Source organism: Bufo bufo, chromosome 3 (genome assembly GCF_905171765.1).
Source record: "Bufo bufo chromosome 3, aBufBuf1.1, whole genome shotgun sequence".
NCBI lineage: Eukaryota > Metazoa > Chordata > Amphibia > Anura > Bufonidae > Bufo > Bufo bufo.
Genome location: NC_053391.1, coordinates 388,638,457 through 388,652,109, shown reverse-complemented (window position 1 = coordinate 388,652,109; position 13,653 = coordinate 388,638,457). Strand labels below are relative to the sequence as shown.

The 13,653-nt window shown below is 38.7% G+C and overlaps 1 protein-coding gene across 1 annotated transcript in view; it reads left to right on the top strand.

Annotated features, from left to right (window-relative positions):
- Nucleotides 1-5,999: 5,999 nt before the first annotated feature.
- Nucleotides 6,000-13,653, top strand: part of RFLNB (refilin B) — a 32,315-nt gene continuing 24,661 nt past the window's right edge. The window contains exon 1 of the mRNA XM_040424766.1: nucleotides 6,000-6,401. Coding sequence (XP_040280700.1) covers nucleotides 6,216-6,401 — 186 coding nt within the window. The 5' untranslated portion in view covers nucleotides 6,000-6,215. The remainder of the gene's footprint in view (nucleotides 6,402-13,653) is intronic.

The window sequence follows — 13,653 nt, the reverse complement described above, 5'->3', positions numbered from 1 at the left end:
CTGTGTGGCTTGACCGCGCCTGACTGCTGCACGTGGAGTGGCGGGAGCTGCAGCGCCATGTTGGTTTTCCTGCCGGGCATACTCTTTGAGTTTATCAGCTGCAGTTTGCGCCTTGCTGGGGCCCATCTCGTGCTGTCTAGGCTTCCTCCTTCTCCTCTGCACTTGCCACTCGGAGTTTGGAGTAGGCAGCTTGGCAGGATTAGTCAGGATTCTGTACAGGGAACGGAGCAGCTCTTAAGTGCGTGCGCTCATGTCGGCAGTTAGCCACGCCCCCCGGGCCATATATATTTATTTCCATGTACTAGCAACAGCATATTCTGTAGCACTTTACAAAGCTTTTGATCATGCATAAATTTTATCTCAATCATACACACTAGGGTCAGTTTCATAGAAATCTGATTAAAGAGGACCTGTCACCACAAAATGCAATGCAATCTGAAAGTACCGTGTTATAGAGCAGGAGGAGCTGAGCAGATTGATATATAGTTTTGTGGGAAAAGAGTCAGTAAAACTTGTAATTTACACATTTATATCTCTGCCTTTTCCTCTTGGTACAGGAGGAGGTATTATCAGTGATTGATAGCATTGTGTGTATAAGTGTGTATACATATATGTCAGTCACTAATAACACCTCCCTCCTGTACTGATAGATGTTCACAAGAGGGGGAAAAAGCAAAGATATAAATGTATAACTTACAGGTTTTACTATATACCAATCTGCTTAGCTTCTCCTGCTGTATAACATTGTGTTTTCAGGTTGCATTGCATTTTTTGTTGGCAGGTTCTCTTTAACCGATCAGTACATTTCTGGAGTGTGAATAAAAATGCACAGAAACATATGAAGAACATGAAAACAATATGCAGATGTTGCCCTTGTACTCAAACAGTGGATCCCCAAGCTGAAGGGCAAGCATGTTCCCCTATATGAAGTAAGTTGTGCTCTTTGCTCCAACACCAGGAAAATGACCTATTAGAGTAGGTGGTTCCACTTCAAGTATGACTTTTAGGTCCTGTACTGTAAAAGTGATTACTAGGGATAACAACGCATTTGTCACATAATAGATAGGTGAACACCTTCTGAAAACAACACACATGCCCTCCATCAGAGAATATTAGCATGCCCATGTCTTTGTGGTTTGCACACAATTGACAAATGTGAGTACTGAAATGTATTGCTTTACTATTTGTCATTGTAAAGGGTGTTGAGAAAACAAACAGGGACCTATAACACTGCACAATTTAAGAAGTATCACAAATAAATAAAAACCTTACTAAAGAAACAAAGCCTTTTATCATACAGTTGAAGCTCCACTTTTGGAGCCACTTAGGAAAAGCTATCAGTTATTTGTTTAAAAACATGGTGGAAAATGAAATATATTAAATGGCATGTGCATACCTCCCAACTTTTGAAAATTGCAAAGATGGACTGCTTTCTGATTGGAGCCCTCTCAGTGAAATTGCGGGGCTCTGATCAGTTAGCTTCAAAAGGGTCCAGGCTGCCATGGTAACCTCTCTGCTGCACTGTGCACGAGGCATAGCTCAGCAAGGAGCGTGTCAAAATGCTATTCACCCTAATCGATCTCTACTAGGGTGAATAGGAGAAGGGATCAAAAGATCCCTTTAAAAGTTATCACTGTAAAAGTCAAAAAATAATAAAATTTAACTATTAAAAATGTAAATCACCCTCCTTTCCCAATTTCACGTCCAAAAATGTCTGAACTATTAAAATATTAATAAACATTTCCTGTGTGCACCATATTAGGAAATATAAAAAAAATTATGTCTGTAATAAAATGGTGATGCAAAGAAAATGTAAAAATTTTTTCCAAAGGTTTTTATTTTTTTGAAAGCAGTAAATGGTATCGCCTTATTCGTATTGAGCCGCAGAATGTCATGATGTCAAAACCCCAAAAATGTTAGTGGAATAGTATTTGTTTTTTCAATTTACCCCACAAATGATTTTTTTCCCCATTTTCCAATAACAGACATGGTAAATTGAATGGTGCCCTTAAATAGTGCAACTTATCCCGACAAAAAATAAACTCTCATATGGCTATATGAATTGAAAATTTAAAAACATTCTGACTATTAGAACATTAGGAGGAAAAAACGAAAATTAAAAACCAAAAAGGGCCCCGTACTATATGGTCTGAAAACAATACAAACAATGAAGAACTTTCAAAAATGGACTGAGAAGAAATCTAAAAATGTACATATTAAAATTGTAAATGGCTCTGTTCTGTCAAATAGAAAACTACTGAAAGAACAATCATTATTTTTTAACACTGTAGACATGAATCCCTGTAAAAAAAAGAATAATTTCCATATTCCAAGTGTAAAATCGAAAACTATAGAAATATATACTATGAACCGGATGGTATTTCACTTCAAAAATGTATTAGGGTTAAAACCAGATGGGCCAAACATGGTGGATGGATCAAACATGGCCACAGGATTATAAGGGACAGGAGCCTGAAAATTAAAGTTACACTTACCTTTAACCCTTGCATCCTGACATTACATATAAGTACCTCATGGTGAAGCAGGTGACTGGCAGTTGGATCTAACAAACTGATAAAAGGGGGAGAGAAATAAAACGGTCATGTGGCATTCCTAGAGTGACAGAAGAAGAAAGCCCCCCTTCCCCCCCAGTTGCGAACCCACTTCTCCAACCTCAACTGCTCTCCTGCCCTACAGATGGAAGATCTTTTTTCTGCCATCTGCTTTTTCTCCTTTTCCACATCATCTAATTCCGATAATAATGTCATCAGGAAAATCCAGCTCCTCCTCTGCATCTTTTTGACTTTTCTTGAACATGGAGACTGCAAAAGATGAAGATGGCTTCCCTAAGGACCTGTGAAGTGTGCAATCACATCACCGCGCTCTCCCACGTGGTTAGCGCGGTGACGTCATCATACACATCGCAGGTCCTTTGGCAGGTCCTGCTGAATGAAGATAGAAGAGACTACTGCAGCACGATCAAGTGAGTTGCTTTCTTTGTTTTTTTTTTAAACCCCTAAATGGCCATATTCTTTTGCATTCTGTCTTAGGCTACTTTCACACGAACGCTATTTTCCAATATAACCATGTTTTAATGGAAAATAATAAAAACACCCAAACACCAGACCCGGACTTCAATGAAAAAGTCTGGGTTCGGGTCTCAACCCTAATCTACAGTAGATCCCCCTGACAGATTTCCTGTAAAACAAATGGTCAGTCTTTCCTCATTCACATGTTTACCTCTAAAATAAAATCTGTCTCTCTATGAGATTATCTATCTATCCTAAGTATCTACCTATATAAGGTATCTGTCATCATTGTCTATCTAATTATCTATCTGTCTAAGTATCTGTCTGTGTATCCTAATTATCTGTCTGTGGAATGTATCCATCTATATAATGTCTATATAATGTATCTAATTGTCTAAATATCCAACTTTCTATTAAGTATTAATCTGTTTATTTATCCTAAGTATCTCTCAATATAATGTCTATCTAATTGTTTGTCTAATTATCTAAGTATCTGCCTGTCTATCCTATCTATTATCTATCTATCTCTCTATCTCTCGCTCTCTCATATCTATCTATCATCTATCTATCTATCTATCTATCTATCTATCTATCTATCTATCTCATATCTATCTAAAACCTATCTCATATCTATCTATCTATCTATCTATCTATCTATCTATCTATCTATCTCATATCTATCTATAACCTATCTATCTATCTATCTATCTATCTATCTATCTCATATCTATCATCTATCTATCTCATATCTATCTATCTCTCTCATATCTATCATCTATCTATCTATTTATCTCTTATCTATCTATCTCATATCTATCCTCTATCTATCTCATATCTATCTATAATCTATCTCATATCTATCTATCTCATATTTATCTATCTCATATCTATCTATCTATCTATCATCTATCTATCTATCTCTCTCATATCTATCTATCCTCTATCTATCTCATATCTATCTATAATCTATCTCATATCTATCTATCTCATATTTATCTATCTCATATCTATCATCTATCTATCTATCTATCTATCTCATATCTATCTATCCTCTATCTATCTCATATCTATCTATAATCTATCTCATATCTATCTATCTCATATTTATCTATCTCATATCTATCATCTATCTATCTATCTATCTATCTATCTCATATCTATCTATAACCTATCTATCTATCTATCTATCTCATATCTATCTATAATCTATCTCATATCTATCTATCTCATATCTATCATCTATCTATCTATCTATCTATCTCATATCTATCTATCCTCTATCTATCTCATATCTATCTATAATCTATCTCATATCTATCTATCTCATATTTATCTATCTCATATCTATCATCTATCTATCTATCTATCTATCTCATATCTATCTATCCTCTATCTATCTCATATCTATCTATAATCTATCTCATATCTATCTATCTCATATTTATCTATCTCATATCTATCATCTATCTATCTATCTATCTATCTATCTATCTATCTATCTATCTATCTATCTATCTCATATCTATCTATCCTCTATCTATCTCATATCTATCTATAATCTATCTCATATCTATCTATCTCATATTTATCTATCTCATATCTATCATCTATCTATCTATCTATCTATCTATCTATCTATCTATCTATCTATCTCATATCTATCTATCCTCTATCTATCTCATATCTATCTATAATCTATCTCATATCTATCTATCTCATATTTATCTATCTCATATCTATCATCTATCTATCTATCTATCTATCTCATATCTATCTATCCTCTATCTATCTCATATCTATCTATAATCTATCTCATATCTATCTATCTCATATTTATCTATCTCATATCTATCATCTATCTATCTATCTATCTATCTATCTATCATCTATCTATCTCTCTCATATCTATCTAGCTCATATCTATCTATCTATCTATCTATCTCATATCTATCTATCTATCTATCTATCTATCTATCTATCTCATATCTATCTATCTCATATCTAACTATAATCTATCTCATATCAATCTATCTATCTCATATCTATCTATCTATCTATCTACTGTATCCATCTATTATCTATCTATCTATCTATCTATCTACTGTATCCATCTATAATCTATCTATTTATCTATCATCTATCTCATATCTATCTATCTATTATCTATCTATCTATCTATCTATCTATCATCTATCTATCTCTCTCCTATCTATCATCTATCTATCTCTCTCATATCTATCTAGCTCACATCTATCTATCTATCTATCTATCTATCTATCTATCTATCTATCTATCTATCTATCTATCCTCTATCTATCTCATATCTATCATCTATCTATCTATCTATCTATCTATCTATCTATCTATCTATCTATCTATCATCTATCTATCTCTCTCATATCTATCTAGCTCACATCTATCTATCTATCTATCTATCTATCTCATATCTATCTATCTATCTATCTATCTATCTCATATCTATCTATCTCATATCTAACTATAATCTATCTCATATCAATCTATCTATCTATCTATCTATCTATCTATTTATCTACTGTATCCATCTATTATCTATCTATCTATCTATCTATCTATCTATCTACTGTATCCATCTATAATCTATCTATTTATCTATCATCTATCTCATATATATCTATCTATCTATTATCTATCTATCTATCTATCTATCTATCCATCTATTATCTTTCTATCTATCTATCTATCTATCTATCTATCTATCTATCTATCTATCTATAAAAAGTCTTATAAACCTTGGAAGAGGGCAGCAGCAGATCTTCTGCACACACAGAAGGTAAATCCAGTATAAATGAGGGGTATTTAGTGTCAGGGTTCTGAGGCGTGAGAACTCTCATGCCTGCATATTAACAATTAACTAAGGCTTAATAATAAACCCTGGAATACAGCTGGAGAGGAGGGGGAGGCTTCTGAAGGCGGCCCGTCCCATACTGCTCCACACAAAGTCCTCTTCACATTACTGCAGTCCTGGTGGCTTCTCAGAAGGTGGCTGCGCCTCCAGAGCGGTCAGACACTGCTGTGTGCCTGATTCATTACTGCTGAGAGGGGCTCTTCACATCAGTCTTCACGGAACACTTGGAGGTGCAGGTGGGATCTCATAGTCCTCATCAGCAGATCCAACTTGCAGCCCCAGCCCAGCAGTAAGCAGCTATGGTTGGGAGGCTCAACCTGCAGGATGTCCCCGATCTTCTGGACATGAAGAAGAAGAGTGAGAGAGTCCTGGACAGTCCTGACTCTGGGCTTCCTCCAAGCCCCTGTCCCAGCAACTGGCTCCTGGGCTCAGTCTCAACCGAGAAGACATCTGACCAGGACATCTCTGGCCACACAGTGCAGGTGGTGAGTAGAGTTGTGACATTAGAGGGTCATTGACCACAGCTCAGCCTGCGTTACTTCAGAAGCTACTAGTCTCATCTAGACATGACTATGAACTGACAGAATATCCACAGCTGCAGTCGTATATAGTGTCCATTATATGTGTGTACATAAGTATAGGCATATAGCACTGTATGATAAAGTGTGTCTATATGCTGTGCACATACATTATATTACAGATACAATTATGTTTGCATATTATATTGTGTAGTTTATTTGTAAATATTGTATGCATAAAGTAAATGTGTGTGTGTGTGTATATATATATATATATATATATATTATATTGTGTAGTTTATATGTGAATATTGTATGCATATAGTAAATGTGTGTGTGTGTATATATATATATATATATATATATATATATATATCTTTGTGTATATTCTATAACAAGGTGTACTTAAAGTCTATATTATGTAGTGTTTTTATTATGTGTATTTTACATTGTATAGTATGTGGATTCTCTATAGTGCAGTGAATGCCTAATATGAAATTGTCATTACTGAAATAATACGTTCTATAATAGCCTTAGACCAGGAGAACTAGTTTCTGTCCTACGCCAGAATCTGACCCTAAATGTCCTCACCCCTGCACCTCACAGCACTAGACAGGAAGGAGCACACAGTGACTTGTTATTGCAGCCCATGGTGTACAGCAGAGTGCGGCTCTGCAGCTGCAGGTTTATAATGGTTCCCTGTGTGATCCATCTGTCTCATCTGGTACAATTTTAACAATGTATTAATTTGTCAACAAACATGTTACATACACATCCCATCTGTCCCTCCTTGTTTGGGTTTCCTTTCTCTTTGGAACCTATGTTTTCTGTATTATAATCACATATATTGGCAGACAAGAGGGGACATGTGTACAGCTGGAGATGAACCATATTTCTGGTTGCATTTTGATAACCACTGTTGGGCTTAGTTGTAGAATTAATGCTAGAAAAATAACAATTTACTTGTCAGTTACTTATAACTTTAATCCAAGCAATTAGAACAGTGCTTACCCTATATTTACTCTTGTTTCTTAAGATGTCTAGTAAAACTGTTATGGAGCAGATCCTCCCTGTGCAAATAGCTTGTACCCTGCTGCAGCTGGAACAACATGACTAGTACATGACAGTACCGTCTGTGTGTGTACAGGAGCCACTATGCTGCACCCTCTACTGTCATGTTTCATCTACGGCGCCACTCATTCTACTGCGGGGATCAGCAACCTCCGGCACGCCAGGTGGTCTGAAACTACAACTCCCAGAGTGCTCCATTCACTTCTATAGGTGTTAGAAAAACAGCCGCGCATGTTTGCATGCTGGGAGTTGTAGTTTCACAGCAGCTGCAGTGCCGAAGGTTGCTGATCCCTGTTCTACTGAATTTTTGTTATAAAATAGCTACGTTTCCACATGCGTCGAAGAAATCCAGCAGGCTGTTCCCTGGATCCGACATAGCTGGATATTGGCACTTGCCCACACTATTGACTAAAGGGATGCAGCAGGATCCAGCCGCTCCTCAGCATATATGCCGGGATTGGGCCGAACAAAACTGTTGCATGCATCACCTTTTGTCCATTCGAATCCTGAGTGATATGCCGAGGAGCATCCCTGCCACATCCCATTATAATCAGTGAGGTTCGGCGGGCACGCCGAACTAATGGGCTATGCTGTATCTGGAGAACTTTGATGGATTTCTTTGAAGGTGTGAAAGTAGCCTAAGTTGAAGGCGACCTAGATTAACCCTGGGTGATATAGTGTCATTTTATTATGAAGCAAAGTGTGAAAATCATAGCTCCCCTAGTCACCTGGTGATGTAGGGTCTGAGGCTACCATGATCCATGCAAAGCATTTAGGGAGAACTCCTTTTTCAGACTGCAAGTAGACAAAATATCTAGAGAATAAAGTTGACCTTAAAAGGGGTTGTCCTAACATGAAAAATGATTTTGAGCACAGCTCATACTCACCTTACCGCTTCCTTACCGCTTCAGTTCCGATACTTCCCAGGTCTCCTGCTGGTTTCTATTTCCTGCTTTCTCTCTACACAGACATGTGACTATTGCAAGCAGTCACTGGTCATAGTGGTGACCCTCTACAGCCAATGACTGACTGCATCTTCACATGTCCATGCCAAGTGGGAGCAGTAGAGACCGTTGGGGTACAAGAGAGACAGAGATTGGAAAGTTGAATATTACTTTTTTCAAATGCTTGAACTCAAAATGGATGGAAGTAAAAGAAACAAAATTGTGAAGGTGATCAGCTAATAAATGGAAAACCCTGAGTCTGTCAGAGTGGAGCCAATGCTTCCTAGCGGATCTCTGATCTGGCAAACATATGTTGTGGTTCGGAGTAGGGTACCCCATGTTGTTCATAATTCCTGAGCCGGTTGTCTGGTTTGGACTATCCTTGATTACATAGCTACAGAGCTGGTAAGGTTGGTGAAAGTCACTGGTCCATGAAATCCAACCTATAATTATACAGTGTGGATCCAGAGGAAAACAAAAACCCCTATGCAGCAGGGTTCTCCAGAGTTACATGGCTCTGAGTTCTAGCTAATAGAGTGAGGGGTGACCATGTATCATACATGGGCTTGCCTACATCAACAGCCAGAACTAAAACTGCAGCCTCCAATGATCAGACCAATTGACATGTCGTAAAACATAATACTAATGATAAATGAGCATAACATGTAAGGGACTAAATGTAATGAGGTTCTATGCTTTTAATAAACATTTTAAGACCATGCACATATAAACTGTACATATAATCATTTGTGCTCAGTCTCAATTATTGTCCCAAATGCTGGCGTTGGGCAGGTAGCAGTAGGATGTACACATATCTGTAGATTCATCCATCCATGTACACAAGGGTGTATAAATGGAAAAGACAATCCCTCCACTATAATGGCATTCCTCTACAGTGCTACATTTCGTGATTTCTTTCTTCGCTCTGTTCTGATTTCCGCTTGCTCATTATGACAAATTAATGTTTTATTACTGGAAACTTTTTACCACAAAGAAAGTGATGAAAGGATAACTTCTTTTCATATCTACTAATGACCCTGTTACAGTGATGTAACTTTTATCATGTTTCAGATTGTAAATTATTAACATCTTGTTTAGCTTGGTCTCATCCAAAATCAGTTTTCTCCTACAAACTGAGCAATTTTAGATAATTATCCAGAATATTATGTTGACATACATGGGAATGTTTACTACGGGTAAGAACCAGTATTGTCATGCGCTAAGTCCTTGTATACATAGCAGAGCCGTGTGCCCAGAGGTTGTGCGGAGGGACCCAGAGTCCCTGTGGCTTCATGTGTGGAGCTCTGTACTCTTCGATGGAAGAAATGCTCCATATTAAGGCATCTGCTAGACTTCTTTTCTTTTTGTAAAACTCCAACGAACATAAACATCCCTCAAAATGCCTCCTTTTAAAATTGGAGCCATATAAAGGTATAGTAGGACCCCCAAGTCTAGTGGTGCTGTATTGTGGGTCCTTTGAACTCGAAGATTGTACTGATCTGTAATAGGCTTGTGTGCCTGAACCCGGAGTATTCAGGAATCATGGCTGGCCACTTGCTGTCTACAGTGGTTAGCCACAGGTACTCCGCTCGTGACCGCCCGATTTTTACATATTATTTTATGCTGGGCTTGCTCTTGTTCTTACCACCTTACCAGTAACACCTTGTTTGATTCTCTTTGATGAAAAAGAAGGTTTATAAATATAATCAGTTATTGATCATCTACATGCATTTTGTTATGCTGTTGCATTTAGCACATAGAGCGTTGTCTACGTTGGATACATTAGTAGTGAACTGTCAGCAGGGAGACCTGTAGGTTTACAATGGAAACATGTTCTCATTCACTGATAGCAAGGCAAGATCTTAAAAGCAGTAACAAAAGTTATAATTATACAGTGGTTATGCATTATTATAGTAATTAACTGAAAAACCTTTAAAGGGTTTCTGTCACCCTGCAAAACTCATATTTTTTTTTTTGGATAGTTAGATTCCTCATAGTGTGATATAGCAGAATATAATGGTATTACTTACTTCCATGCGGCCGATTCTTTATAAAACGAACTTTTATAATATGTTAATGAGGGCTCTACCAGCAAGTAGGGCGTCTACTTTCTGGTAGCTGCTGCAGAAATCCGCCCCCTCGCCGTGTTGATTGACAGGGCCAGCCGTGATCTCCTCCTCCGGCCGGCCCTGTCAGTAATTAAAAAATCGCGCGCCTCACGTCATTCGGCGCAGGCGCTCTGAGATGAGGAGGCTCGTATCCTCAGCACTCCCTCAGTGCGCCTGCGCCGATGACGTCTTCTCTTTCGGTGATGTCATCGGCGCAGGCGCACTGAGGGAGTGCTGAGGATACGAGCCTCCTCATCTCAGAGCGCCTGCGCCGAATGACGTGAGGCGCGCTATTTTTTAATTACTGACAGGGCCGGCCGGAGGAGGAGATCACGGCTGGCCCTGTCAATCAACACGGCGAGGGGGCGGATTTCTGCAGCAGCTACCAGCAAGTAGACGCCCTACTTGCTGGTAGAGCCCTCATTAACATATTATAAAAGTTCGTTTTATAAAGAATCGGCCGCATGAAAGTAAGTAATACCATTATATTCTCCTATATCGCACTATGAGCAATCTAACTAGCCCAAAAAAAAAAAAATGAGTTTTGCAGGGTGACAGAAACCCTGCTACCACATATGTATGTTCTTTATCTGTGAATGGATTATGATATTATTCTTGACACAATTTATCTGGAAGCAGTTATGACGACTGCATATAGCATAGGCCATAACATGCTGTGCTATCCTTTGTAGCAGCCACTGTAGGCTTTGTCTCATACTTCTCAGAGGCTTGGATTTTAATGCTGAAAATATATGATTCTGGACTTAAAGGGGTTGTTTGAGATTTTGATATTGATGACCTATCCTCAGGACAGATGATCATGCTGCTGCGCTCACGGGAGTGCTGCCTTCTCATACAGCTGATCGGAGGGTGTCCTGAGTGTTGGGACCACCTATCCTAAGGATAGGCCATCAATATCTCATTGGTGGGAGTCTGACATACAGGATCACCTCCGATCAGCTGTCTGAAGAGGCTGTGGTGCTCCTGTGAACGCTAGGTCCTCCTCGCAGCTTACCAAGCACAGCATCTTGCATAGTATAGCGGCTGCGCTTGGTACGGCAGCTCAGCAAGTGACATCACTGGCCTAGGAAGAGGCTGCTGCATCTTCAAAAGGTTGATCAGCGGGGGTTTCTGGAGTCCGAACACCACTCATCGGCTATCCATGACCTATCCTGGTCTAAAAAATCCCCTTTATCACAGCACACCACTGGGTAATAATGAGCATATCAAATATGTGCAAATTTATGTCAATTTAGACTTCAAATACGCTTTGAATCCAATATGGATTCTGCGTACAGTTCTAATAACCGGATTTGTATGTTTCTATATCGGGGGAAATCATGGTGGGGGCTGCTTGTGAAGAATCTTCTGCTTCCTGGCATTATAGATTGTATATCTGACAGCAGTGCTGAATTTCAGTTTGTTTCTTCCTGGATTGGCAATATTACATTGAGTTCTTAGTAAATAGTATTTTATTTCCAACCATAAAATAATCAGGCATGTGGTAATAAAATAATAAAAACATGAAGGCATTAGATACTTTCATACTGTGATAAAACAAAGTGCAGACATCACTTCATGCCGCTTGGTAATGTGGCCCTGATCTAGGGTCATTCTGCAGGTTGTGTTTGTAACATACAGTAGATATTCTGGGGCAGATTTATGAAAACCGTCTAAGGCTACTTTTACATTAGCGGCAGCCTTCTCCAGCTGGTCGTAGTTTTACTCCAGCCGCCTATCGGCATGTTTGCTGTGGTGCGGCCGGACCTCCGGCCCGCTTCTATTATAGTGAATGGGGCTGGAGTGGATGAATCCGGTGGCATGCGTGCACTAGCGGCAGCTCGGATCCGGTGGCATGCGTGCACTAGTGGCAGCTCAGTTCACCCGCCGGAACAGCCTGCTGGAGAAGGCTGTCGCTAATGTGAGAGTAGCCTAAAAGAAAAACTGTTTTTGTTGCCCATAGCACGCAATCACAAAGCAGCTTTCATTTTGAATATGAAATGAAATCTGCAGTATGACTGGTTACTATGAGCAGCAAAGACAGTTTTACTTTTAGACACAGTGGTGTGCATTGAGGCAGTCCATGCAACTGGTATGGGAGGAGGGGACCCGCCACTAAACTTCTTTAACCTCTTTAGGACCCTGCTATTTTTCACCTTAAGGACCAGGCCATTTTTAGCAAATCTGACCAATGTCACTTTATGTGGTGATAACTTTAAAACGCTTTTACTTTACAAAATATTGGAAAAATTTGCAAATTTCAATTTCTCTACTTTTATAATAGATAGTAATACCTCCAAAAATAGTTATTACTTTACATTCCCCATATGTCTACTTCATGTTTTGATAATTTTAAAAATGACATTTTATTTTTTGGGGACGTTAGAAGTTAAAATCTTTAAGAAAATTTCCAAAACCCCGGTTATTTAAGGACCAGTTCAGTTATGAAGTCACTTTCTGGGGCTTACATATTAGAAACCACCCATAAATCACGCCATTTTAGAAACTACACCCCTCAAGCTATTCAAAACTGATTTTACAAACTTTGTTAACCCTTTAGGTACCCCACGAGAATTAAAGAAAAATGGGAATGAAATTTCAAAATTTTACTACTTTTAGCAGATTTGAAATTTGAATCTATTTTTTCTGCAACACATCAAAGGTTAACAGTCAAACAAAACTCAAAATCTATTACCCTGAATCTGGAGTTTACAGAAACACCCTGTATGTGCTCAAAAACTGATGTATGGGCGCACAGCAGGCTTCAGAGTGGAAGGAGCACCATATGGCTTTAGGAGAGCGGATTTAGCTGGAATGGTAATTGGGAGCTATGTCGCAAATGAAGACACCCTGAGGTGGCCCTACAGTGGAAACCCCCAAAAAGTGACCCCATTTTGGAAACTACACCCCTCAAGGAATCTTTCAAGGTGTGTAGTGAGCACTTTGACCTCAAAGGTGTTTCCTAGGGGGGTTCCAACCACAATCCAGGGGGTTCCAGTGCACATTCATGAATTCCGGAGGGAAAGCAAAAAACATCTATCCCTGGGCTAGATGATGATGTGGTATTGAAGGACAGGGTGGGCAAAGAACTGTCCC